Source organism: Anopheles stephensi, unplaced genomic scaffold, assembly GCF_013141755.1.
Source record: "Anopheles stephensi strain Indian unplaced genomic scaffold, UCI_ANSTEP_V1.0 ucontig6, whole genome shotgun sequence".
NCBI lineage: Eukaryota > Metazoa > Arthropoda > Insecta > Diptera > Culicidae > Anopheles > Anopheles stephensi.
This window is the reverse complement of record NW_023405427.1, coordinates 2,668-29,140: the sequence shown is the minus strand read 5'-3', so window position 1 is coordinate 29,140 and position 26,473 is coordinate 2,668. Positions and strand designations below refer to the sequence as shown.

Here is a 26,473-nt window from a genome sequence, read left to right as displayed (position 1 = left end):
AAGACGAGTAACTCTTCTCACAGTAGTTTATTGCCGTACATGATAATGATCTTTGATGTCGTGTGGATCTTGATTCTTCCTCGAAACTTTCGCCATTGATCGAGCGTTTGAAGATAATGAACTGATTGATTGCGAATTTTATGATAAAATGTCCCAAAAAACTGCCTTCTCGCTCAAACTAACACCACCAATAATACATTATTCACAGGGTTTCTCCTTGTTTGTAGCAATGAGCCACAAAGTGACTTATTAGAGCGTGTATTGTAAGTCCCCACTTTTCGAAGCGCTGACGCGGAACTTCTGATGGAAGCTCGTAATTTAAAATACTTAACCACCGGTGGTTTTGCTTGCTCCTTTTACATGATTTTTGTTTTTTATTTCGTAGCAAGGAAAATGTACATACAAATGGAGAAATTAAACGAACATAAACGAACCTACAAACTACTTCAACCTCGCGCGCAGAGTGGGTGGTGCGGTGCAACAGCAACAGCATAAGGAAAAAGTCAACTACCCAACGCGGATGATAGACGACAATAAGGAGAACAAACTCAGGCAACGACCCATTTCGCGCAAAGCAAGCATCCTTAAGGTGTTCGCAGTGAGAGCATTGGAGCGAGGATGATCACAAGGCAAGCAACAGACTAAAGAAGTAAATGGAAAAGAAAATATTGTAGGAATAAAACCCATTCCGGACACACTCTTGTTTGAAGTAATAGATAGCTCAGTCACTAGGATGTGTTCCCGCATTATCCTCTCCCCCGTGTGCTAAGGGTGTAGCTTTCTGTCGCTTTATTTCGCTTTAATAACATCAGATGTAAATCACACGCACGCAAACGATTTTTATCGCTTCTCCTCCTTCAATCTGTTTCCTCCGTTGCTGTGTGTCAACATGGTTGCAAATCATTACAATTCCATTATCATTGCTCTTTCTAATAAGGAGGGTTTGCCGAATTTAAAAAAATTCTGCCTGCGTTTCTCCCAACAGCTCGCAAGCAGCTCCTCGCTTTACACGATGGTTGGTGGTGGAAGCACTGTATTTGTGTGTTCTCTCCTTACTACACAATCATCCTTGCAGCTTCCTCCCTCACACTAAGGGATCACTCTCCCCTGCTCTCTCTCTCCTCAACTATAAGTATCCGTTGGCGCTATTTGATGAGCGAGACTAAGGACGATACGCAATTTAAACAGATGCGCAGAGACAGGTGGCAGTGTATGAGTATGTGGTGTGTGTGTATGTATGTATTTTTTAAACAATACTTTCTTTATAAGTAGCTTTTTTGCTTCATTTAGCTGTCAGTTTTAACAATAAAGATGGCCTTTACAAGGCGCGCTAAATTAAGCTCAAACAGAACGCAAGCGCGTGGCGGCGCAAACGACCACTTCAAAACGCATTCCCGTATTTTTTTTTATAAATTGGATTGTTTCGCTGCAATCTTTCCGCACACACACTTCTGTTAAACCATTTTCGGTAGCAACAACAACAATAACACGACGGTTGAAAATGGTACACACAACAGCACGAGCGAATAGTTCGCAAGCGAGAAGGCAGTCAGGTTTGGGGCAGAGCCTGTAGAGAAAAATGCGTTGTTGAGAAGAAAAAAACAACACGAGAATATCATAATCCGAACCGTGCGAAAGCATCTAACCGAAACTATCCAAATTATAAAACAAAACCAACTGTAAGCTGCCTTTAAGTTCGTCCTTCCGATTGTTTTCCGACAACAAACACTATTGAAGTCACGGAATCGTTACACATTTCAATTCGTTTCGCAGAGCTTTGTAGAACAAATTGTAACAATCATGGTAATAATTTTTATACAAAAAAAAAAACAAACATTTAAACAAATTTTTACAACAAAAAAACAGACGTTAATGTATCATCGTAATAAAGCAAAATTTGTGCACGATTGCTTTATCATGATTTACATATATCATCAAAGAAACGGGCAACAGAATTGATGCAGGGTTTGATCGCGCGAATTTCACCCACCGCATTTGCTGAATAAGTCTTCACTCCGTTTTCCACCACCTAATATCGGAAAGTATGGGTTTAAATCATGGTTTAAAACCCAGAGACCCCGGGTGTATTATCCAACTATTTCGCCAACCTCCCGTCGAGCGGTGGTAGTTACAGTTAGTCCAACCTATTCGCACTTAGCAGTGTAAGGGGTGGGGGGAGCCGTATACGAAGTATGTATGCATTCTTTGTTGATTATAACATATTATAACTATCCAAAAAATAAACGGGCACCCACGGTAAATGGGTAAACACATTTAGCAAAGGAGCTAAATAGAGTCCTGCCTGCCTATTTCACCCCGATATACATACACGCGTACGATCCCATAGGCTGCGGGATCCATCATGCTGCATCCTTCTTTTTTTGCCTAATACAATTTCGACCGTGGAAAGAATCAAATTTTCTTACACGTTTTTGCAGACATTATTAAAAATAAAAAAAAAAACCCAATCGGAAATGGGAAAACATAACCACACCTGCTCACATTTACTTTTGGGGGATTCGGGGAGGGGGGGAGGTGGTGGTGGTTCGCCCGCCGCCGTTTCTGCTTGCTTTTTGTCTCTTTCGCGCACACACACACACACACACGTTCGTTTATACACACACGCATGTTGTATATTGTTTGATGTTTTTTTGTTGTTCTTGTTATCACTCTCTCTCTCTCTCTCTCTCTCTCTGGCTCACACTGTATCGAGATGATCCTTTACACATTATCGCCATAGTCTCGTTCGCCAACGTTCAGTCGATCCGGCGCAGCCGTAACGGAGAAGCCCAAAATTCGGCTATCGAGTTTCATCATCTTGTTTTTTTTCACCTTCTTATTTTTACCCTGCAAACAAAGAAGAATAAAGGAAGCACCATTATTATCTTGCCCATCTTGCTCAACGCTTTGCATGAAAATTGCCAGTGTTTTACGGCTCAATGCAAGGGTTTTTTGCGGAACGAAGTCAGGATGAAGTGGATTATTGGCAGGCAGAACTAGAATATGTCACCGTTTCTGCCAGAAACGTGATGTGCAAACTGAATCAGAATGAGTGAATGACTTAAATCTTAGCAATGAATTAGATGATTTAAATCATCACGAAGAGTTATTTCAACTCACCTTTGATTTAACTCTTCGTGCCGAATAACCACTTACTCACTGCGTTTTAACTCACTCATGAGTTAAATAACTCATTGGTGATTTAACTCTCCGTGCCGACTAACCACTCACCTACCTTGTTTTTACTCACTAGAGAGTTAAATATCGTATTGGCATATCGCATTGGTCACGATCACACGATGATTTAAGAAAATACAATAAGGTAACGAGCCGTAAGGATAGAGTGTTCATAAAAAAATATTTTAAAAGGGACATGTAGAACTTTCGCTTGTGTGTACGACCGCACTCAAATTTTCAACTATACTGGTCGTCAGTTGTTATATGATATCGAAGCGATCTTTGGGCAAAACCTTGTTAATGCATCGCAAAATGTTAATGAAGCAAAACAAAAATGTTAGTGAGCATCGGAATGAACTCGCGATATGCCAATACGATATTTAACTCTCTAGTGAGTAGAAACGAGGTGAGTGAGTGAAAACGAGGTGAGTGAGTTAAAACAAGGTGAGTGAGTGGATAGTCGGCACGGAGAGCTAAATCACCAATGAGTTATTTAACTCATGAGTGAGTAAAAACGCAGTGAGTGAGTGGTTAGTCGGCACGGAGAGTTAAGTTATTATTCAAGAATAAACTCTTAAAGAGTGAGTATAAGATGTAACTCACCATTATAACTCATTCACTCTGATTTAATTCACGCTACTGAGTGGTTATTCCCATCACTAGTTTCTGGACAAACGTCAGCTTAAGCTAGACTCTTGCTAGGGTGGAGGTCGAAAAGCCAGGCTACATGATGCGATATGCCAAAAAGATTTCTCTTAAAAGGGGCGCGCGAATTTTTTCCATCAAAATCATCTTGGTTCATCTAGCCGCGTTCATGCTATCTCTTTCTCTCTTCAACAGAAAACTACTATGGCAACGCATGGAAAGTGACAGAGAGGGCTAGAGAGAAGCGAAATCTTTCGGAGATTTCAGAGCTCAAGGAGGCGAAATCTTTTTGATGGACCCCCCTTTTTGGCGAAATCTTTTTGGCATCTCGCATCTTGTAGCTTTTTCCATAAGTCCTTCACAAAAACAAAAATTTGCTCACGACATTTCGAATGGAGCCGTGTAATACCCTGCAAATAATGCACCACCCCGAATAGTGGGTCCTTTTTGATGTTGCGCAAATGACTTTTGATGGGTTAATTTAATGGCAGCAGCCCCGCCGCTCGCTTACCTTGGTTTCTTGGAAATCATTAGACGATGGGTTTATAGCCGGTGCCGGTTTGCACATATCGTCGATGTGGGCATTCTTTTGGCGCTGCTGATTTTTGTACTTCGAGCGTCTTTCGAGGAACTGCTTCGCAAATTCCGAACACTCTTTGTTTTCACCTAAACAAAAACACAGTTAGAACCGTTTTCCACCACAATCGGAAGCCCTTGCGCGTTTGCTTACCTAAGTATAAGCGGATGTAATCCTTCACCTCGAACGGTGATTCGATGTCCTGTAGAAATCCGACAAATGTTGGAACTGAAACGAGATTGAGCAAAGCAGTGATGGTGAGAGCTTGTGGCGCAAGCAAGGTTTATCCTCGGGGCGGGAAAAGGCCACACTTACTGTCGACGTTGCTGTTTAATGAGCTGAGGGCGCGAGTACACCAGTCGGTAAATTCATTGGTCGGCTGCTGCTGCTCGTTCGGATGCTTCCGTTCGTCCTTTCGATCATTGTTGCCAGTCGCATTGCCATTTTTGCCGGCCGATTTACCACCGGCGGCGTTTGATGCGCTACCTCCTTTCGTTGCGCCCTGCTGCTGCTTCTGTTGCTTGGCGGCGGTCACAGTCGAGGATGAGCTCGTGGAAATGCTGCCCATCGTTTTACTCTTGCTCAGAAGCTGCTGCTGCTGCTGCTGCTGCTGTTTGCCTCCGGACGATGCGGTCACACCGGACGACTGCTTTCGGGCACCGGCGGCGCTAGCTTTACCGGCGGCAGCGACAATTGAAGCAGCAGTCACAACACTGGGCTGCGTCGGTTCCTCCCAGAAGCCTCCGGAGCTAACGCTATTGCTCAGCCCGGCACTTCCCCCACCGAGGATGCCGCTCGTATCGCCATCCCACGCTTTAGTCGACTTGAAGTACAGCATGTTGCTGGTGCTGCTGCTGCTGCTGCCGCCACCGCGCACCTGCCACACAGCCGAACCGGCAGCACTGCCAGACCCACCACCGCCCAGCAGGCTGGCCAAACTGTCCTCCTTCTTGGCGCCTCCGCCCTTGACCGTGCCCTGCGCCGCAATCGCTGCCACCGTCAAACCGGACGCGTTTGCATGCTTCTCGCGAGCGCGCTCGGCCGCCGCCGCCTCCTCCGCCTGTATCTCGGCCAACGGTTTCACCTTGGCCGGCAGCAGGTTCTGCGCATTCCACTTCAGCCTACCATCGAGCAGCTGCGACTGCATCTCGAGCAACTGCTGCTGCTCCTGCTGCTCCCGCAGGCTGTGCTCGCGGCGTGCCAGCAGCGCCCGCTCCGTTTTCTGGATCTCCGTCAGGCTGAGCTTGCTGTTGGCAATCTCAGCCATCGCGGCGGACCACGGTGCCGGCACTGCCTTCGGGACGGAGCGTTGCTGCTGCTGTTGCTGCTGCTGCTCCTGAATTTTCATCGCCTCGCGGCGCTGGGACTCTAGCAGCTTGGCCCGCTTCTGTGCTTCGAGCTCCTCGAGCACCTTTTTCTCCTCGGCCAGCTTCCGCTTCTGCTCCTCCTGCTGCTGCTTCTTCAGCTCCTTCTGGCGCTTCTTCTCCTCCATCTCTTTCTTCACGATGATAAACTCACTCTCCTCCTCGCTGGTGATCGTAGTAGCCTGACCGTTGCTACTGTTGCTACTGCCGCCCGTCCCTGCCTGACTGTTCTTCTGCTGCTTTTTCGCCGCCTTTTGACCTTGCTGCTGCTGCTGCTGCTGCTGTTGGCTGGTGCCAGTTTTGTCCTCCGCACCGTCAGCATGATTGTTCACTTGCTGCTGCTGCTGCTGCGGGGGCTGCTGCTTGTTGGTTTGCTTTTTAGCATTGCCGGACTGTTGCTGCGGCAATTCTATGGCAGTGCTGCTCTCCTTTTTTTGATTCTCTTTCACTTGCTTTTGCTGATTTTGTTGCTGCTGTTGTTGCTGCTGCTGCTGCTGCTGCACTTGCTGTTGCTGAATTTGTTGCTGCTGCTGCTGCTGCTGTTGCTGCTGCTGCTGTGTTGGTTGTTGTAATTGCAGTGGTTGCTGCTCTTGCTGCTGCTGCTGCTGCAATTGTTGCATTTGCTGTTGTTGTTGCATTTGCTGCATATGTTGATGCTGCTGCTGTACATTCTCCTGCACATGTTGTGATTGTTGCTGCAGTTGTTGCTGCTTTTGCTGCGCTAGCACATTCTCTTGGTGCATTTGTTGTTGCAGCTGTTGCTGTTGCAACAGCTGTTGTTGCTGCTGCTGTTGCTGCTGTTCTTTCTCGATTTGCTGCTGCTTCTCCGCTTGCTGGTGGTGCTTGAAGAGCGAAACAACCGACGGTGCCTGTGGTTCATTGGATCCATCATTCATTGGTCCACTGCCACCCAGCAGCAGCGGATGATGGCCGGCGAGTGCCATGTGAGGTTGCTGCTGTTGTTGCTGCTGCTGCATTATGGACGCAAACGAGGCACTCGTGGGAGGTGGCAGATCGCCCCAGCCGGAAGCCGCACCAACCATCGGACCACGCGGCACTAACCCAGCCAGCCCACCGGCGGTGGCCGTACCAGCGTTCGCGCCTTGCGGTTGTCCCGTTTGCATCCAGCCGGCCGGTGCACCCATCATGTCCGATTTTGGCGCTGGCTGATGATTTGGCAGCTGCTGCTGCTGGGACGCTTGCTGATTTTTGTGCAATGACAATTGCATGAACAGTGACTGTATGGGATCTTCTCCGCCCGGTTTGCCCGCCGCTGGATGCGGTTGTTGCGGCAGTGGTTGTTGCTGAGCAGGACCGCCTGCCCCCAGCAATCCACCGCGGTTCAGTAGAAGATTGTTCGGCCCTAGCGGACCAATGTTTTGTCCCGCCGCCTGATGGTTAAACCCAATGCCGTGCATCAACTGACTCGAGGCAGCCGCAGCCACAGCCGCTGCAGTCGTCGGATCAACGTTCATGTTACCTGCAAAAAAATGATACAGACAAATGCAAAGTTAATGCTTACGCCAGCCGTTTCCCCCTTGCTCCACCGCTAATCGGTCACTTACCTAACATTGGCCGCACACCGGCAGCTGGTGCTTGAGACACCTGATTAAATTCTGGCAAGTGCAGCTTCAAGAACGCATTGCTGTGCTGGTTGCCGGGTACCGATTTTTGCAGCTGCTCCATCATAACGTGTGCCGGCGGTGGTTGTTGCTGCTGCGGTTGTCCCTGCTGCTGCTGCTGCTGCATTTCCCGGAGCTTCAAGTTTACCAGCGCATCGGGCCCGGATGGCATACCACCGGCTGCTGATCCTCCACCACTGAAAATGCCAGCACCGGCCTGCTGCTGCTGCTGCTGCTGATGATGCTGGTTCGTTCCACCGGCGCTACTTGACCCCGCTGAGGGCGATATCATCCCGAGGCGTGTGGCTGCCTCCGAGCTTAGCAGCTGGTTCATTTGCTGCGTAATGATCATGTTTTGCTGCTCGGGTGAGAGCAGGTTCCAGCCTTCCAAGTTTTGCAGCTTCTGCAGCACTATACTTTGCTGGCGCAACAAATGGATGCTGGGCACGACGTTTGGCCCACCACCACCACCGCTTGCTCCACCAGCAGATGCTTGGCCGCTCTGCTGGCCCGGTCCTTGCTGACCGGCCGGTTGTTGCTGCTGCTGTTGGTTCGGTGAAGGCATCACGGTGTTTCCATTGGCGCCGGGAGCAATCTGCTGCTTCTGCTGACCACCCTGCGACGCCGACGCGTTGGGCTGTGGTGTTTGCTGCTGCAGCTGCTGTTGCTGCTGTTGCTGCGGCGAATGTTTCGCACCGTTCGCAGGCGCTTTGAACGGTTGTATGACGGACGAGTTAAGGAACGGCATACCACCGCAAAGCGCAACCAGCGTGCCGAGCGTGTTGTACACCTCGTCGCATTCTCGCCGCACCGATAGCGACTCGTCAAAGTACCCGGCCCGATACCATTCGGTCATTTCCGCGGCCTGAAACGGTCCCTGCACCTTGCCCTGCGGGTCACAGTAGTACCAGATGTCCATGCCGCGCGGCGGTCCCATTAGATGGTGCAGCTGCGCCATAGGATTCACGCCAGCGGCAGCAGCCGCAGCCGCTGCTGCCATCGCGGCCCGATTAGCCGCCACCGGATCGGAAAGCAGCAGCGGATTGACGCGCGACATGTTGCCGTTGCCGAACAGCTGCTGCATCGGTTGCAGCGCTTTCGGCAGCACCATGTTCATTGGCAGCCCTCCGGCGGAGGTCATCGACGTTGCTGCTGGGCCAGATGGACCACCACCACCGGCCGCAGACATGCCAAAGACCGGTGATTTGCCTACCAATCCACCGGTGCCGCTGGCAGCGATGGAAGAAATCACCGACGGATCGCCGTCCGTCGCGAGAAACTCATCATCCATAATTAGTTGAGCGACCATATCGTCGGCCACTTCCTGCATTCGATCGACACTCGTGCTTGAGGGCGACTTTTTCGGTTCATTCCGCTTCTCGTGCTGAGCAGGATGGTGGTGTTTTGCACCGTCGTTGGGATCGATGATTTCATTGCCAGTCTCGCGTCGTTCACCCGGCGCTGACGGCACCCGGTGCTGGTGGTCCGGAGTGTTTTTGGAGGAGGCTGACACTTCGTTGCCCTTTTGCCACGACGGAGAATTTTGTCGACCATCCCCACCGTCGGATGCGGTCGCGGCAGCAGCATTACCGGCTGCCGTTCCGCTGACCGTGGAGGAAACGGACGATTCGATCGACTCCCGGGAGGAAGATATTCCTTTCGTCGAATTCGATTGCGCGTTTGGCGCGGGTTCGCTCGGAGCTACCGTCGATTCGGAAGGCACAACACCCGACACCTGGTTTCCACCGTCTTTGCCCCCTCCGGCCTGTCGTTTGATTCGTTGCTGCTTCTGCTGTTGCGACGAATCGATCGCCCCCGTCGACGGCAGATTCTCGTCATCGTTCGGTTCGTTTCTATCAGCTAGGGACTCTTCCTCGGCTCGGCTGCTACCACTGCCGCCACCACCACCACCAACATGATTCATACCTTTTCCCGGCGTTTCCCCCCTTCCCTTGCCGGAGGCCACCGCAGCTCCCTCGCTTCTATTTCTGCCCAACGCCTCATCCGATCCGCCCCTACGCGATTCGATTGCTTCCCCGTCCTCCGCACGGCGTCGCATGTCTTTCAATCGATCATCATCCTTCGCATGATTAGTTGTCTTGGTACCGCCGTTCGTCTCATTACTAGCGTCGCCGCCGTATCGGTTAGCAACGTTGCCACCACTCTCGCCATCATTATCGGAATCATGAAATGCGCCGGTCGCATCGAAGCTGCCCCCAAAGTCGGACGGGTTCTCGGTTGCCCACTCGGGCAGCTCGTCGGTGTCCCAGTTCGGGCGACGCATACCGCCCGGACCTCCCATCGAGTGGCCGCCGGAACTCAAATCACCAATACCGCCGACGACGCCACCGCTACCGAGCCCACTGCCAGACGAAAGGCGCGATTTGTACGGTGGAATCATCCGGTCGCCTCCACCACCGCTGTTCAGTCCACGGTCAAGCCCGTGATGGGCGGCGCCGCTGTCCTCGTCGCGCCAGCTCGTCGATCTGGTCCACTTTTCGCGCACCAGACCCGTAATACTGCCCGGCGCGCCACCACCCGATCGCCAATCACCGACCCCCCCGTTGCTGATCACCCCACCGACACTCTCCTCGTCCGTGCGGGAACGACGCCAGCTTTCCATCGTGCTGCCGCCGGTTCGAATCACGCGCGTTCCGTACTCCTTCCGGGGACTGGACGATGAGTTATTCCACTCGATGTCGCCTCCAATGCCACCGGTTCCATTACGCTCCAGCCACGGTCGTTCGCCCTGGGTGAAGGGAACACAGAAAAACCTTGGTTAGCTTGAGGGTTCTTTTAAAAATACAACAACAACAAAAACGGATCGCCCCACTTACCCTTCCTACGCCCCTGGATTCATCTTCGTAGAAAGAGGACGACCGTTGGTAGCTGGTGTACAGACCTCGACCACGTCCACGGCCGCGATCGACTGATCCACCGCGTGCGCCACGGCCAGGAATACCGAGCGAAACACTTCTCGAGGGCCAAGGGCGCTACGGGACAAAATAAAACAGAAAATCTGTATTCTAGACAATCATCAAACAATCCACACTGCTTCTTACCCGTGATTCCGGTTCGACGATCAGCTCTTCCTCGGGGCAGGGCGTCAGCGCAAGCGGTGGTTGCGGTTTTTCCACAAACAGACGCTTATATTGCACCAATATTTCCGGCGCTTTAACCGTTCGCCCGTCGAACAGGGCCAGCATCTCCTCGCGCCCGTACCGAAACTCGGCCAACGGGTACCGAATCGCGGTAGCAGTGGTGGTGGTGGCGGTGGCGCTGTTGGCAGTCCCCGGCCCGGTTCCACCATTGTTAGCAAGCACGCTGCCACCGGCAAACGAACTATTGGAAAGGCCGCCACCGCCCGTACCACCGTTGCCACCACCGGCGACGCTACTACCACTGCCGCTCTGCGACAGACTATGCAGCGAGTGGTACGCAGAAGAGTGCGACGACGGCGACTGGTGATGATGCTGGTGATGCAATCCGACGCCGCCACCACCGCCAGCATTGTTGACGATGGTGGTGCTGCCACCGCCGCCGCCACCGCTATTGCTGTTCAGCATCGTATGGCTGCTGCTGGTGTGGTGACTGCTGCTGGCACTACTGTTCGTACTGTGATGGTTACTAGCGGTGTTACTATCGGACGATACCTTGCGTAACCAGGCGGGCCCAAAGTTGATTGCGTCACCCATCCTTGCGCGCGGACACACCGACGATACACACACGGCGGAGAACAAACCCCGGCTGGAACACCGAAGAGCGGCTTGTTTAGCTGGGCTGAGTGAGCGTGTAGTTTATGACCGCACAACCCCACACGGTTGCTAGCTTCTTGATTGATGGTTCAACAGCAGCAGGCAAGACTTTTCCCGTCAGACAGGAATACGCTCCTTTAAATCACTTCCGGATTCCGGTGTCAGAGACAGCGAGCGAGAGAGAGAGAGGGAGGGGAAGATGGCAATTTCCGTAGCGGTAACGGGAGCTGTTCCTTTACTGGTTAATTTTTGATTGCGGTCCGCGCCAACTGTAGCTATCAAAAGGATTCATGCATAGGAGAGAAAAGAGAGAGAGAGAGAGAGAAAGAGAGAGAGAAAACATACAATAAATATAAGTACAGCAATGTAGGTTCATTTAATTAAACTCTATTAAAATTTTGTTCCCCGATAGAATAGCTCTAGAACTCCAGAACGGTCAACCAAGCCGCCGCCAGCCAGCCAATCCACCATTGATCCCATTTCTTCAACCCAATAATTACGAAATCGAAAGAAAAGGGAGTAAGTGTGTGTGTGTGTGGCCCCCCCTCCACATCATCATCAGAACCTAATAGCCAGACTTCAACTCGACATAAATTACCACGACCGATTCCACCACACAGTCGACCGGCAAACCAATCAATTGAATGCAATTGTAAACATTAACATACTCGATCGCGTGATCGGTGGCGCTCTGTCCTAATAGAAAAGCGCAGCACACATTCAACGCACATCGGCCTGTGCGCACTACTCCACCCATTCTGCGCGGGGGGTTACACTTCAGCAATAAAATCGGGGACGTTGATATATTGAGGGGTTCAGAGACACTTACGACGACAAAAAAAGCCACGTTTCGGTTACACGTCTTTTTCACACGGTTTAAGTTAGAGGCAATGAGTTTATGTATTTTTATTTGTAAGTATACAATTTTAATGAACACACATGAAAACCCATTTCGTTGTTGGTCTATAAACATGCATCCAGTTTTGATTGGTCGTACTGTGTTACAAGTTCCTAGGCGACATGTTTCTTTTGCACATGGATTTGTTGGTGAACATAGGTGTTGTGTGCATTACTGCAAAACTTAGGGAGGTTTGCGTTTTGAACAAGCAATTTTTGAGCCTTTTCTGAATTCAATGCTCTACTCCATAGGGGCCAGAGCGAAAGCGGCGCCAGTCTTGGCAAGCACCAGAGTTCAAATACCATCAGAATAAAATCGGTAAAAGATCCCTCCCTGACAAAATTTGTTAGCCACTGTAGGATTTACGCCTGAATGTATGCAATCCGCTCCTCACGTTGCGAAAGCTTCACAGTGTGTTTTCAGTGTGGTCAAAAATGATTGAATTAAGTCGAATGAAATATTGCTCATTATTCATGCTCTACTCGCTGTCCAGTAACAGTATGGGGGTAACAATGCACAATGTTTATATCAAACGAGTTATGACCATACAAAAATCCCACTGTGCAATAAAAATGACAGGCCACAGTGCTGCACACAAAAGATTCTAGGAGGGGGCCTTCTCGAGTCTTTTACCGTAAAATCAATCACAGTACGGCAGAAATGGTTAGGCCAAGACCATTCGAGATTGTAGTGCCAAGGAAGAAGAAAATACTCTAGTCAGTATGATGTAGACCATATTCTCAGATAAAACTGGATTCTGGATTGGGCCATTCCTGAGACCTTTCGAGCTGAAGTAGAATCTTTAAGTCCATTTCTTGGTATTGAGGTGATCCTCTGGTGGCCGATGCGACATCGTCGCCAGTCTTCACACGGCCGAACCAGGGTTCAAATCCCATCCAGACCGCCTCCCCCCGTATGCAGAAGAGCGGTGACTACTTTGCTACAGGTTAAATTAAGTCACAGAAAGCCAGAAATGTGGCAGGTCGAGACCTCTGGAACTTGTAGTTCCAAGGAAGAAGAAGATTGCTGGAGTACCAGAAATTTCTGAAGAGATCCCCACTCTATTTTTAATGATGCCGAAAGTAAGTGCAACAGAGTCCAGTTCTACCTGGAAAGGGTCGATTAACAGAGTCCAGTCCAATCAAGGCTTAAACACAGCTTGTTCATCCGGAAAACCTGTGTCATGTTTTAAAAGTAAGGTTATACGTGTACAATTAAACACAAAATGCCTCTTCCCTTCATTTTCCGTCCTACATTCTAAAACTTACACATCGATGACTATTTCCTAACTAGGTAATAATGAACTCAAAATTACAATACAAACTAAGCCTTTATATGTAGTACCTCTCTCATACTATACTCGTAGAACTTACTGAACGATTTAGCCACGTTACATAGTACTGGGTGAAGTGTTTGATATCGTTTCACAGCTGGTTCTCTTCTGTTGTGGCTCTACCCACCGGCATTTGTTGCCAACGTCTGATACGGCATCAAGTAATGAAGTTTCACTGCCTTATCGAATGATTGAGTAGTCCCACAGCAGGCTGCAGCACACAAAAAGGAAACAATACACCACCCGCGAGCAATGATGTTGCGATAAAGCTGCTACTTGTGAGCAATTTTGTTTGCATACAAACGATTTCTCATCATCTTTCCCAAGTTTGAGGGCGATCCGTTCCGTGCATCCGCAGCTATCTCTAGCTAACCTTAGCTTAAAGTATGGTTTGTTTTTGTAAATTTATGGAATGTATTATCAGCTTTCAATGTATAGAGTTTCTTATACTACTTTCCCTTTGAGTCGAATAGTACTAACCCTCCCCCCTTTTGTATGTCAATCATTGCAAGCATCCAGGAAGTGCCGGCACAGTGAGCAGTCTTCGCTTATTTGAAACAAAGAATCTTTTGTAATGTAAACCCCCCCTTCAGCAATTAACGCACATGATCTTCCGCTAAGAAAGAGGTGCATTTGTCACGGGGTTTCTCTTATTTCATCGGCTGAACGAGTTGTTGTTGCTGTTGCAATATTAAAGAGTCTTTGGGCCAACTTGGATCTCTTGGTAGGATGGTGCGATGGTGCAGGAATAGGGATGAAGGACAGGTTGGGAGAGTTGAGGCTTTCTACTTTAGAAGTATCAGACTGTTTGAGGTAGTTGAGTCTACTTCTAACTAAGTATTTAAGTAGTTGATCTGATTGAATTGAGTAGGGGCGGTCCGGTGGCCGAGGCAATAACGGCGTCAGTCTTCACGCGGCAGGACCGGGGTTTAAATCCCATCCAGACCGCGCCTCGCCGTACGCAAGGCTGTGACCACTTTGCTGACGGGTAAATCACAAGTCACAGAAAGCCAGAAAATGGCAGGCCGAGGCCTCTCGAGATTGGTAGTGCCAAGGAAGAATAAGGAAGGTCAGATTGAATTAGCTTGATCAGTTAACACCGATGACCTTTTTTAATGGTGATCCCGATTCGGGCCTTAGCAAATGTCGAGTTGAACATTATTCAAAATTTGTTAGCAGCACCATAAAGGTGTTACAAATCCGCACACACACACATCCATCAGTCGCAGACGTGTACAAAAATAGTTTTCTCGAATTATGTCAACGGCACACAGATGGCGCGTCTAAAGAGTCACGTGAAAAAAATGTCTCTCCTCTTTTCACCAAAAAAAACCCGATCAGCCAAGCGTTAAGCCGAAGCAAACATGTGTGTTATATATGGGCCACATGATTACGGGAGTGTTTTTTTCTCACATCCCAAGTGTGTACAGCACCACATATTTGAATGCACTGCTGCTCTCCATTCATATGTAATCGGGTTTCCCCGTTTATTGTGCCGGAGGAGAGCCTATTCGACGACAGTGATTTTCAGTGGCGCGTACTAGAAAAAAAGACATCTGGGGCACTATAATAAACCAACTACAAAAGAATTGTCTGTTGCCCAAAAAGGAAAAACTTTGCTTCTATCTCACCCAATGTTGTTTAGAATATAGAGAAAACAAATCGATGATCGACTATAGGAGGATGATCTCGCTTTGGCATTGTAAACTGTTCGTTCATGTGCGTGATCCCTCGGGGTGCGGGGCCGAGTAGCTGCCCCCACTATCGGTTAGATGACTTTAAATAAAGGGCAGCGCAACCTTGCAAGCAATCATAAGCAAGGGAAGGGTGATAAGTAATCCTGTCCTTATAGAAGCTTCTCATTGGAGATGTTTGACTCTGTTCAGTTGCACTAATCCACTTGGCGGTTAGGACTTAACTTAATTACATTAACGATGCTAGAACGTAAGGGATTTGACACACATTAAAGAGCCAGTAGAGCACTACAACTGGAGTCCCTATTTTGGGCTGCTGAAACCTTACAAACGGTTGTCTACAAAAAACATTCACCTCTCGGGACCGAAATATGCTGCTTGTCCTTCAATAGTTTCTGCGTATAAGTACACGTGGCTGTTAACGTCAGTTTGGCATAAAAATGTAAATCGGTTTAACATGCCCGAAAAAGAGGATGCCACATCAGAAAGAAAATCTTCAATTTAATACCTCCCGCCAGTTCTCACGCGTGATTGGACACGACCAGCAAACAAAGATCGCCCTCCGTTCGTTCCTCCATCTTCCGCTACTCCCTCTGTCTCCCGAAAAAGGAGTTATTACTGACATCTTGCTCTCCTCAGCCTAATTATGAATTATGAACGATTAAAGAAAAGGATGCAAAACACACCACGTACACCTGGTGTGGTGGTGGAATGTATGAAGTCCCTCCTGCTGTGTGTGTATGCTCCGCACGAAGATCACCGCTAAATAAGGGTAGAGAAGATAATAAGTACGATTGTGAGATGATGAAGCGTTGGCATGAAGTTTTCCTGAGAATTCAACCTCTACAGGATTCGCTTCGCCAGGTCTCTGTCAGGCCAGGTCAGCTCTGTCACAAGCTGTGCATCATCTTTTTTCATGTTTAAGCTCCATTGCTCTTATGCCTTAACGTGCCCTCCTCTATGCACCGCTGCGAAGTCTTTGTTCGTTGATAAGGGCATATTCCTGTCGTTCACTTTTTATCATATTATTAGCATACTTTTATCCTGTGTTACATGTAAGCGCTTTTATATGGTCGGTTTCTCTCTCTCTTCCCAATTCAATTTAATGCGATTATTAAGCTTCTTAAGATGATTTTGTCCATTACTATACTATCAGAGTTGTATATAAAACCTCCTCTACCAATTTTCTTGCTACGAGTGTTTTCAATACTTTTTCTTGGCATCTTCGGCCGCTCCTTCCTTCAAAGCACCGGTAGCAATATCTTCTTCGCCGCTTTCCATTACGGGTTCCGGTTTTCTAAGCACTTGCAGCTCTTCCGCCGTACGCTCGACGTCACGATCAGTAGCACCACCACCGACGATGCTACCACCACCACCACCACCAGCTCCAGCACCATCTCCGCCCGGTACCGTTTTCCGCTTGCCAAAGTTTTCCCCATCCGCTATCGTTTCCGGCAGCTTTTGGTTGTGCGTTTCCGGCAGCAACAGTGACAGCACACCGCCCACGAATGCGAGCGCACCGAAGATGAGCAGCGGCAACGGTTGCCAGTAGTCACCGAGCAGATTGAAGTACGGTGCCAGGATGCCACCGACACGGGCACTGGTGGACGACGCTCCGAGCGCAACATTGCGGATGACCGTCGGGAACTGTTCGGCCGAGAAAACGTACACCGTACCGTAGCTCGAGGTAATCGCCATCTTCCCGAGCATCGCCAGCACCACGATTAACCACTGCTGCGAGGCAGGCACGATCATCGTCGTCAAGAGCATCGTGCCGGCGAAGATCATACAGCCGCACAGGATCGTACGCCGTCCCCAGCGGTTGAGCGTGAGCAGCAGGAACGAGTAGGCCGGAATTTCCACCGCACCGCTGATGACAAAGTTAAGCAGCGGGTTGCCGCCGAGGTTGTTCGTGTTCCAGGACAGCCCATAGTACGTGAGACTGTTGACGAACCAGTCGAAAAAGATAAGCATCGCTTTCCGGCGCAGGTTGGGATGCTTGAAGATGTCGAGCAGCGAAGGTTTCGGCTCGTTCGTGTCCTCCTGCTGTTGGGCTTTATCCTCTTCGCGCAGCTTTTCGAGCGCCTCCGGCGGTACCGTAACCTTGTTGCAGCGTGCAACCCGCTCGATCAGCGTAATCGCTTCCGCCGGACGTCCGTTCGACAGTAGCCAGCGGGCCGATTCCGGGATGAACAGCCAGTAGCACAGGAACAGTACGCCGGGTACGGTGAGCGCGATCTGAAGCATACGCCAGTCGTGGATGAAGTACGCGAAACCGGCCGTCAGCATGTACCCGACGGAGAAGAACATCATGCACACGACGCCGGCATACAAACGATCGCTGGGGCCCACCATCTCCATCGCGATCACATACGCTACCAAGAACACGCCGGACGTGGTTGCGCCCACCACCATGCGGGCTAGCGTGTAGGTGAAAAACTCGGGCGCAATGCCGGCCAGCACGCCAAAGATTACCTGCAGCACCAGGGAGGCGAAGAAGATGGGCTTCCGGCCGTACTTGTCCGAGAGATAGCCGAACCCGATGCTGCCCAGCATCACACCCACCATGAACAGCGAGTCGGCCGATGCCCGCAGCCAGCTCCGATCGCACACCATGTCCCATTCCGTGACGGTGCTGCTTTCGAACTTGCTGCGATCGTACACCCACCGATGGCAGGCGCGCACACCGGCCGCCGGCGTTCCACCGGCCCAATAGTCCTCGGTAAAGTTCGCATCGAGATAGCTGCACGTCGAGTACCTGCCCGTGAGCGTGTCGATCGGATAGGCCAGCGAGAGCCGCTCGGTCGGTAGCGGGTAGGTAGCGTTCTCCAGCTCGTACGGCAACCGGCACCGGTAGTCCGGTGCGGCAAGCAGAAACACGCCCGCCAACTTGTGGAATGCGCAGGAGATGGCCGGCAGACATAGCAACACGTAGATACGCCGCTGATATCGGCCGAATCCGCCGAGGTACTGCAAAATGTCATCGTAGGCCATTTTTGCCTACTCGCAGTCGCCGCCGCGCCGGGTGTTGTTTCTGATCGTCAAAACCGGGAATGTCAAAATTTGGCGTCGGTCCCCCGATTTCTTCGCCGCTCTGCACCTCTCTTGCTATGCTAACACTCTTATCCCACACCAGAAGCACGTTTTATGGGTACGTTTTTCCGGTTTTTCTCTATACGGCTAACCCCGGTGTGGTAGCCGTTTCTGCGCAGATGCACGACGAGTCTGACAACGTCTCTGACAAGGCTTTTCCGGTCTACACGCACATGGGGTGATTTTCTTCTTCGTTCGAGAGAGCAGCGAAAAGGCATATGGTGGTCAGCGTCTCATCTGTCAGGAAAATGCATTCAGGCGTGTCGTCTGTTCGATGCCACCATTCCATACAGATCACGCCACTACGATTTTCGCGAAATCGTGTGAAAGTTGGTGCCTTCTCTTCAGTTCTTCGCTTTACGCCGTACGGTCCCGAAGAAGCTTTCGGAGTTCGTGCAGTGGATCACTAATGTATCAGACGCTAATGGGGCCCTCCTTCTCTCTATCGTATCTATCGGGACCGGTGTCTTCTTTTTGACTCTTCCAAACTAGACGAAATCACCGGCGTTTGAGAGGCTTTTAGCGGTTTCTGTTGATAACCGTATACACACCACGCGAATCTGGCAGAAAACGTGTCTTGGGCGCCGTGTCTCGTGCGCACACCACTGTGAATGACGTAGGATGACGACTCCTCGGCAGTCCGATGGGGTGTTCCTCTATTTCTGTCGAATCGCGTTCTTGACGTTCACACAAATGTCGTGAGGAGGTAACACTGCACCGTAGCACTGCATAGTTAGTTCCTTATCTCGAATTGAACACTGATACTGATGACTGAAGGCTTGAAATTCGACATCCCCGATCAAAACTATAGGTTCTATGGCGCAGCCAGGGCAAAACTAACTGCCTAACCGCCTTGTAGAAACCTCAACCCCTCTATTCGTGAATGTCCAGGGACGGAGCGCTGCTTCTGTCTGCCTGTAGTTTCGCCGCGTGGTACTGAAATGAGTCGGAAAACTCGCGACTAGCCCTGGGCCCTCCGCTACATCTGCTGTCTTTGGCTCGCGCTATCGAGAGCGTACGATTGACGAACCCGAGAGTAAATGAGAGAATCCGAAGCGGCCACGACTGCTACGCACACACACAGGCAGACAGGCGTGTAGAATTTCGTAAGGGTGGCCGCAACGTCAACGAATATCTCGCTACCTTCGCGGGTTTCGCCCCGTGCGTACGGCCGGCTGTTGCTCGGCGGACCATCATCCGGCTGTGAAAAAGCGCGCACCAATACACGTGCACGTGCCCGTAGGGGGTTGATTTTCTTTAATGCTCGATGCATAATGGTCCCGCGTACAAGAGAGACCATGCGAAAGACATGAGGAAGAAGCCATTATTCTTTCGCGCTATGTCTACTTCCGTCTTGCTGCAGTGTTTGCCCGCCTAATGAAAGCGGTTGGCATTAAAAACGAGATTTTCTGTTGCTTAAAGGCATGTGAGTGGATGAATTTCTCACACGGGTCGGAAATGTTTGCCGATACTTCAAATACTCCCAACACGCGAAGGGATCACACGGACACAGAGACAGAGAGACATACAACAGCGGCAAGAGTATTTGCGCAATCGATTCGCTTCCTACCGCTAACATAGATTCTCTCCCAATAGCTCTAAACACATCAGGGAACAACAATCCTATGTTCCACGTGGATACTGATTGCACTCTAACGATGAGATTTGCCGACAATGTGACAGTTGCAGCTACAACAACAGTGAAAGATTGCACTTTGCACCGAAAAAAAAACGCAAGGAGTTCATCAACACAATTTGATTGTATATAAAATAATATTAAAATATATTGGCAAACCAATTAGTTTGCGATGAATATAAAACTATTTCCGATAGCTTAACGGTCCTCCTTTAATAGTTTGTTGGGCCTTTAGCTATGTTTGCAATGATTTTGTTCTTTCTAGACATTATCGATCATACTATTGTATCCTCCAGCTTGACTAAGGAACGATAAGATTAGTTACTGTGTTACTAATTTAATAATAGTAACTTATTTTTATTAATTTATATTTTTAGTATGACGGACAGACGCCGTATTGTTAATAATAGTAACTAGTGTGATAAGATTAGTTACTATTGTTTAAAAAAAATATTCCCAATTGCCATCGGCATCTTATTTTGAGCGATTGTCACTAGGAGAGTAGTTGTGTAAATCATTGTCTTGTCCAATAAATCCAATGATTTATTTACTGAAAGTATCGGAGTTCTGCATCAATTTCTGTTACAATTTTCGGTCACACTGTACTTGTTTTGTGGCCAGAACATATCATTGTTAAGATGTTTTCTCTCGAAGTGAGAAGATGTAGCAAAATTCAAAACGGTTGCAGTTATTCGTCCGTATTATAATAGCTGCACGATCACCAGGATCATTGTGTAAAAAGTCGTTCAAGTCAATATCTTTTTTAGGTAAAAGTCTCGAGAAGGCCCCCCTGACAACATTTGTTAGGCACTGTAGGAATTATGGCTGAATGTATGCAATCCGCAGTACACGTTGCGAAAGCTTCACAGTGTGCTTTCAGTGTGGTCATAAATGGTTGAATGAAGTCGAATGAAATATTGCTTATTATTCGATTAAATCCCCCTCCCTCTATCCTAACCATTTATATTGGCTTACAGGAGCTACGTAATAATTTTTGGTCACGCTAGTATTGACCAATCAGGCTTACAACAAACACGGTGTTCCCGGACTGTGACGGAACATTGGTTCGATGGATACTTGTTAACGGGCATATATATTCAGAAAAGGAGGAAAAATAAGAATATCAACATTTCAAATCACTTCTTACAATGTACATTATCATGCTCTACTCGCTGTCCAGTAACAGTATTAGGGAACAATGCACAATGTTTATAGAAAAGGAGTTATGACCATACAAAAATCCCGCTGTGCAATAAAAATGACAGGCCACAGTGCTGCACACAAAAAATTCTAGGAGGGGGCCTTCTCGAGTCTTTTACCCTTTTTTAATGCAATACTTCAAACAAATGGTAGCTGTTTGCTAACTCTTACCGTAGAGTTTCAATTTAAATTGTTAGCCAAACTTACAATAAAATCGTTCATCGCCCAAGTTTGACCGAAGAACCCTACATGAAAGAGAGGGTTCTTTCGCTTTCTCTCTCTCTTTTTGATAGCGTTCGCCTTTATGCCCTTACCTTCAAGAGCCCGATTTAGCCCATACACGGAACCTAGCGCCTTTGTCTTATTTTTCTTTAAACATAGAAACATACGGCAATTGCTTGATATGATTGTTTGTTCTTCAAATTATTCTTATCCCTGTGCTGAACAGCGCTCACAGAGTGACACGAATCTGTTATCAGGGCTAACACTTGGCAGAAAGGCAACACTAAACGCAACATTGCATCCCTTATGGTGAAAACGCAACACACAGCACAGTTGCATATGCATTAGGTAAACGAACTGTAAGTTAGTTATCGGCTGAAACGAAACCTTCACATGTGTCCTTATCATTGGCCCATATATTTAAATAGCATCTCGTTCCAATCATTTATCTGCTTATTTGCGTTCTGCATTAAGTGCTTCAAACATCATTTTTGAAGTTTAAATAACATTTTACTGATACAAGCTAAGTTTTCGAAAGCTTGTCTTCTTAAGCTATATGCAGTCAATAGATACAGCAATCCTCGGCCGTTTCAAACACGGAAAATTCAAAACCAAAAGATGCCTGACAGTTGCCTTACGTTCATAAGTTTAAACCTCCCATTTCTGCCTACGAATCTAAACGCTCCGATGGAAGGCATACATGCATGGCACTGAGATAGTTTTGTGATCTATTTAGCACCTTGGTGCAGTATGAAAGATACATTTTTTTATTCACAAATGACGGCCTGGCCTTATTGAAGATATCGTGTTACCTCATATAATGTCCCTATCTACGCATACGGAATGATCAAGCTTATTCAAACAGGAAACTTGGTAAATAAGATCTGCCTCATTCTGTACCGTTAAGTTACTCAGTTGCTTAAGCATTTAATAATGCATCAGATTGAATCATCAATCTTAAATTATATATATCATCACACTTTGCATAAGTACACGTAAGGCACAGCATTCTGGACTAACTGAAAATTGATTTTTATCATCAGGAAAAGATGAATCAAATATAATTTTGATTTTTCCCCCTATTTACATTAACAAACAAGTTACTTAACGACGCTTAGTCGTAATACTTAAAATATAAATAAATAATAACCAAAAAATAACATTAGCTTCCCACACATACACTCATATTAATTTTACTTCCGGATGCCGGAAATCAAGTGCGTAAATCAGTGCGTGTCGTACCCCGTGCCGATACGATACCATCACCAACCATTGGGTATCGATTTTACGCCAAAATACCACGTGGAAACACGGCCTTCCGTTTTGTCCTCAAACTGCACCACAACGCTATCAACAAACTCGCTATAGTAGTTATCGAGAATTTGATTTTTCCACTAAAAACGACAATGTAAACATTGCAAAGAGCTGGCCCCGAAAGAGCGCTTTACTCTATGCGTTGCTGCACAACACAACGAATTATAGATTTACACAATAACTGCATGCAAGTGCACCTATACTTACACAATAGCCAATGGCACTAACAATATTTACCCTAGTAAAACTACATAAACTCACAACAATATTCGACAAATATTGTACATTGGAGCTGTCACGGTCGGGGTTTTGCTTTTGGTCGCGGAATCTATACGCGAGTGATTGGCCATGCCGTTTGAAAGACGTTTAGCGCTGCACACGCACACACGTTCACCGCGTATCAGGTGCGTTTATAACGTCAGATTGAGTTGCTTGAATCAGCTGGCCCCATCAAACTTGGGTAGCGACGACGGGCAATAACATTTCTGCTTACAAAATAATTATTTTCAATCGCTATCATCTGCTCTGCTATTCTCACATCACTTTTTCACAATTGATTATTCATCAATTGTTACAAATCACAAATCTATTGCTTTGGCAAATATTGGCAAAAACTAAAATTTTATGCTACCGATTCATTGTCACTTGATCCATTGTACATGTTCCAGGGCGTGCAACAACTAGTATTCAAGGATCTTGAAATAGTAAAAATCATTCCTACATTGGTTCGTAACACCTGTCCGGATAAGCTATTGGTATTCTATCCGGATTTCAGCAAAGTGATCAATCACGATCATAGAACGCTACAGCACTACACACGATTGTGCATGGATTCTTAAGGCAACGAAATTCATAACCGTTGTTTCCCAACTTCCGTTCCGCACAATATCATAACGCACTCCCTCTATACATCGGGGTCCCTTTTGCGCGGCTAAACGTTGACCGCTTCCTACCATCACATTCGATTCTAGATTCTTTTATACTACATTCTCTGCCATCTGGGGCAGCTTCACGATACGACACGGGCGTTGGTTAAAAATAGAACGCCGCCAGTGGTGGAAAACACAGCCAAATGAAGCGCAAACGACGGATGTGTACGATGCCGTCTCTTCATACCCCAACGGGCGTTGTTGGCCCGGAGCATATGGGAACCAACCGATGTTAAGGACGTTAGTGGCACATACATGTGCATCCATTTTAGAGCGTGCATTCGAGCATTAATGCATTACACATGTCCTACGATCTTCATCACACACAGATTCCAATCACAATTCGCTGTGACGTCACACTACTCTGTCAAGTTTCATCCACGTCCGCGTGAACGTTTGCTTGCACCAAAATTCCTTCATTCGAGAAACATGTGGAAGCCATTGTGCCCCTTAAGCCAATAAATCATGTTCTAGGTAATGCATAGGCAACCGATAGTCCGTATCCATGGACATTACGTTCTTCCAACGACGAATGTGTGTTCTTCTGAGTAGCAAAAAAAACACCGCAAACACAACTTTCGTAACTGCACGACGGTAAGTTTGACGTTTGACTCACCTAAAATGACAGAAGAAAGAAACAATGATGAGAAGGGGGAGAGGGAGAAAAAGAAAGGAAAAGAAACTACGAACGCAATCGTCGGGTGACAGAATATCTGAGGTTATGTGTTTAGCGAGCGGAATGAAATGAAAACGGCCACTGGTTTTTGCACTCTTCTGGGCCACATTCTATGCTTTCGGAACTAATGGGCGAGAGTACATTTTCCTGCACACGGGAATGCTTACTCAATCTGAACGTGGCAGCCAACGATACTAGCAGAAACGCATTTGCCAAGACCCCATCATGATAGAATGCTGGTGTTGGTGTTGGGAGAGCTGCTACACTTAGGGGACAGCAGCACACAACCAACATGGGTTTCTTTTTCCGATCGGAAAGCATACAATCATCACACACTTCGTCTTAACTTCGTCTCGGCTGCCGTCGATGGATCTTGAGACTTCCGGATACGTCGCACGCATCTTTCTGTGATTCTTGAGCATACTTTAACAACATTGTGACAGGCCAGACTCCAACACACATACACACACACCCACGACGTTACGTTTTCTTCTGCTGGCTGCATTATTGCTGCCGAAATTGCAACGTAGTATACGTCGTCTTCCTGAACCGTAGTAGTCTAAAGCAAATGTTGCGTTGGGGCCTTCGTTTTCGTTGCACCATCATTTCAACTCGCTAAAACAGCACCCTTCCGAAAACGACTCCGAGTCCGCACATACGTACCTTTAAAAACCGCCCCGATCTTCTCCCGTTCCACCGACGTTGGGAGGGGGGAGATAGGGGCAAAGAAACCAAGGAGCACCACTATTCGGTCTCTAGACACGGAGGAGGTTTTTGGCCGTAACACTGTTTAAAAAAGCACAACGTTGAACACCACGGTCGACGGAAAACGGATTTCCGCAATTACAGACTCTTTTCGAGAATCGAATTTGCTAGGGAAACGAAATCGCGACCACGATGGGACACACAAAACGACGGACGACGGACGACGACAACGATGATGGCTACCACGAATGGATGAAGAAAGAGAATGAATTCACTATTTGCTGGCTCTTCGGTCTGCTTCACACTTTTCCCTTTCGGAGCGCTATAGCGATACCACACACTCACACACAACATAAGCACACACGCCGTTGAAAACGCACACCAGTGCAGCTCAACAGGAAAAACACAACACATTCACCAACACTTGCGCAGCCGATGGTGTGTACTGCACACGTCGCTACTACGCACACTACGTACCAGCTCGGTTGCTGATGTTGCCTGTTCGTCGCACTTCACACCACTACAGCGAATACGCGCTGCTTTACCGACGTTTTCCTCGAACCACATGCTGAGCTGCTGGTGCTGCTGCACTTCGTTTGCTTTTGACAGCAATTTTTTCCCCGTTGCTTCTTTGCGTGTTTTTTTTTTTTCTTTCTTCAGTGTGCTTTTTCCTTTCCGATGTTCTTGGGAAAACTTGATCGTTGCAATGCATTCGCTAGCATCACTTACGATCGAATAAGAGAGTTGATTGCACCACGTTCTATTATTTAGCCTTGGGAGCCCCCCGGTAGCGTAAACTCAAAATTTGGCATAAAAATCTATAAAAAAGTTTACACTTCGCGAAACCGGGTCTACATAAAACGAAACTTGAAACATCAATTTCAAAGGAATAGTAGTGATCTTTAAAATGAATCGTTCTTAGGTGCCTGACTTGTTTTGCTTTTTTCCTGCTTGAAAATCTAAAGGCCTTCAAAAGTTTACGGTTTTTTTTTACATAATTTGTGTACCTTTCCCGTCCAAACTAAGCGTAAATTTTCCTGTTTACGCTTCGTGAACTCCCGGCTTTACAACAGCTCGCAAAAGATTAGGTAGCCGGGTGTTTCACATTACCAAAAAGGAGCGCACACACACACACTTGGACAGAATCCTACAACTCTTTTTGCGTGTTACCTTCGTGTAGACAGCTCAAATCGAGGAATAGACGTGTGTGGTGAAGATATTTTCTTTTGACTTTCAATATTAATCCATCCCAAAGCAATCAATTACTCTACACACACATAATCGTTGTACTCACCCAGTAACTACGGAGCAGCTACTGGAACCGGAACTACGTTTTCGTAAATTCCTGTAGCCCCGTCGTGTTTTGCACAGCAGCCCCCCAGCCAGTGATATTTCCGCCGTCGCTATTTGATCCCTGCCGTAAACCGCACGATGCGGGATGCCGTACTGGCGTACTACTTCCCGTGCAAACGCGGGGAAATCCGGATTGCGTTCCGTATCAGTCGGATGCCGTCACCGAATGGCACTTGTTTTCGTGCTTTATTGCTTGAAAATTCCGTGTTGCTCGCAGAAAGAAGGTTGAATTATACGCGTTTATTACGAGAGCAGAAAAATCGCCGCCGATTCCGACAAC

General features: G+C 47.9%; 2 protein-coding genes across 5 annotated transcripts; both read right to left on the bottom strand.

Moving 5' to 3' along the window:
* Positions 1-700: 700 nt before the first annotated feature.
* LOC118517179 (GIGYF family protein CG11148-like) lies at positions 701-26,473 on the bottom strand. 4 transcript variants are annotated; one of them, XM_036063087.1, is made up of 9 exons: positions 26,135-26,473; positions 24,799-25,079; positions 10,448-11,415; positions 10,223-10,378; positions 7,329-10,134; positions 4,715-7,243; positions 4,553-4,627; positions 4,334-4,488; positions 701-2,847 (listed from the first exon to the last, which is right to left on the bottom strand). In XM_036063087.1, exons 3-9 carry the CDS (start codon positions 11,078-11,080, stop codon positions 2,722-2,724), a joined length of 6,480 nt encoding a protein of 2,159 aa, XP_035918980.1. In that variant the 5' UTR covers positions 11,081-11,415; positions 24,799-25,079; positions 26,135-26,473; the 3' UTR covers positions 701-2,721. The 4 variants fall into 4 exon arrangements, with proteins under 4 accessions (XP_035918980.1, XP_035918977.1, XP_035918979.1 ...); XM_036063084.1 differs by having other exon boundaries at positions 10,448-11,409; XM_036063086.1 differs by lacking the exon at positions 24,799-25,079.
* Positions 14,533-20,643, bottom strand: LOC118517181 (organic cation transporter protein-like). Its single transcript, XM_036063093.1, has one exon. It carries the CDS (start codon positions 18,057-18,059, stop codon positions 16,269-16,271), a length of 1,791 nt encoding a protein of 596 aa, XP_035918986.1. The 5' UTR covers positions 18,060-20,643; the 3' UTR covers positions 14,533-16,268.

Coding starts and splice junctions, on each gene's coding strand:
- LOC118517179 (XM_036063087.1), bottom strand. CDS start 11,080: ATGGGTGACGCAATCAACTTTGGGCCCGCCTGGTTACGCAAGGTATCG. Junction 4,628..4,714: donor ATTAAACAGCAACGTCGACA/GTAAGTGTGGCC, acceptor ATCTCGTTTCAG/TTCCAACATTTGTCGGATTT. Junction 2,848..4,333: donor ATGATTTCCAAGAAACCAAG/GTAAGCGAGCGG, acceptor CTTTGTTTGCAG/GGTAAAAATAAGAAGGTGAA.
- LOC118517181 (XM_036063093.1), bottom strand. CDS start 18,059: ATGGCCTACGATGACATTTTGCAGTACCTCGGCGGATTCGGCCGATAT.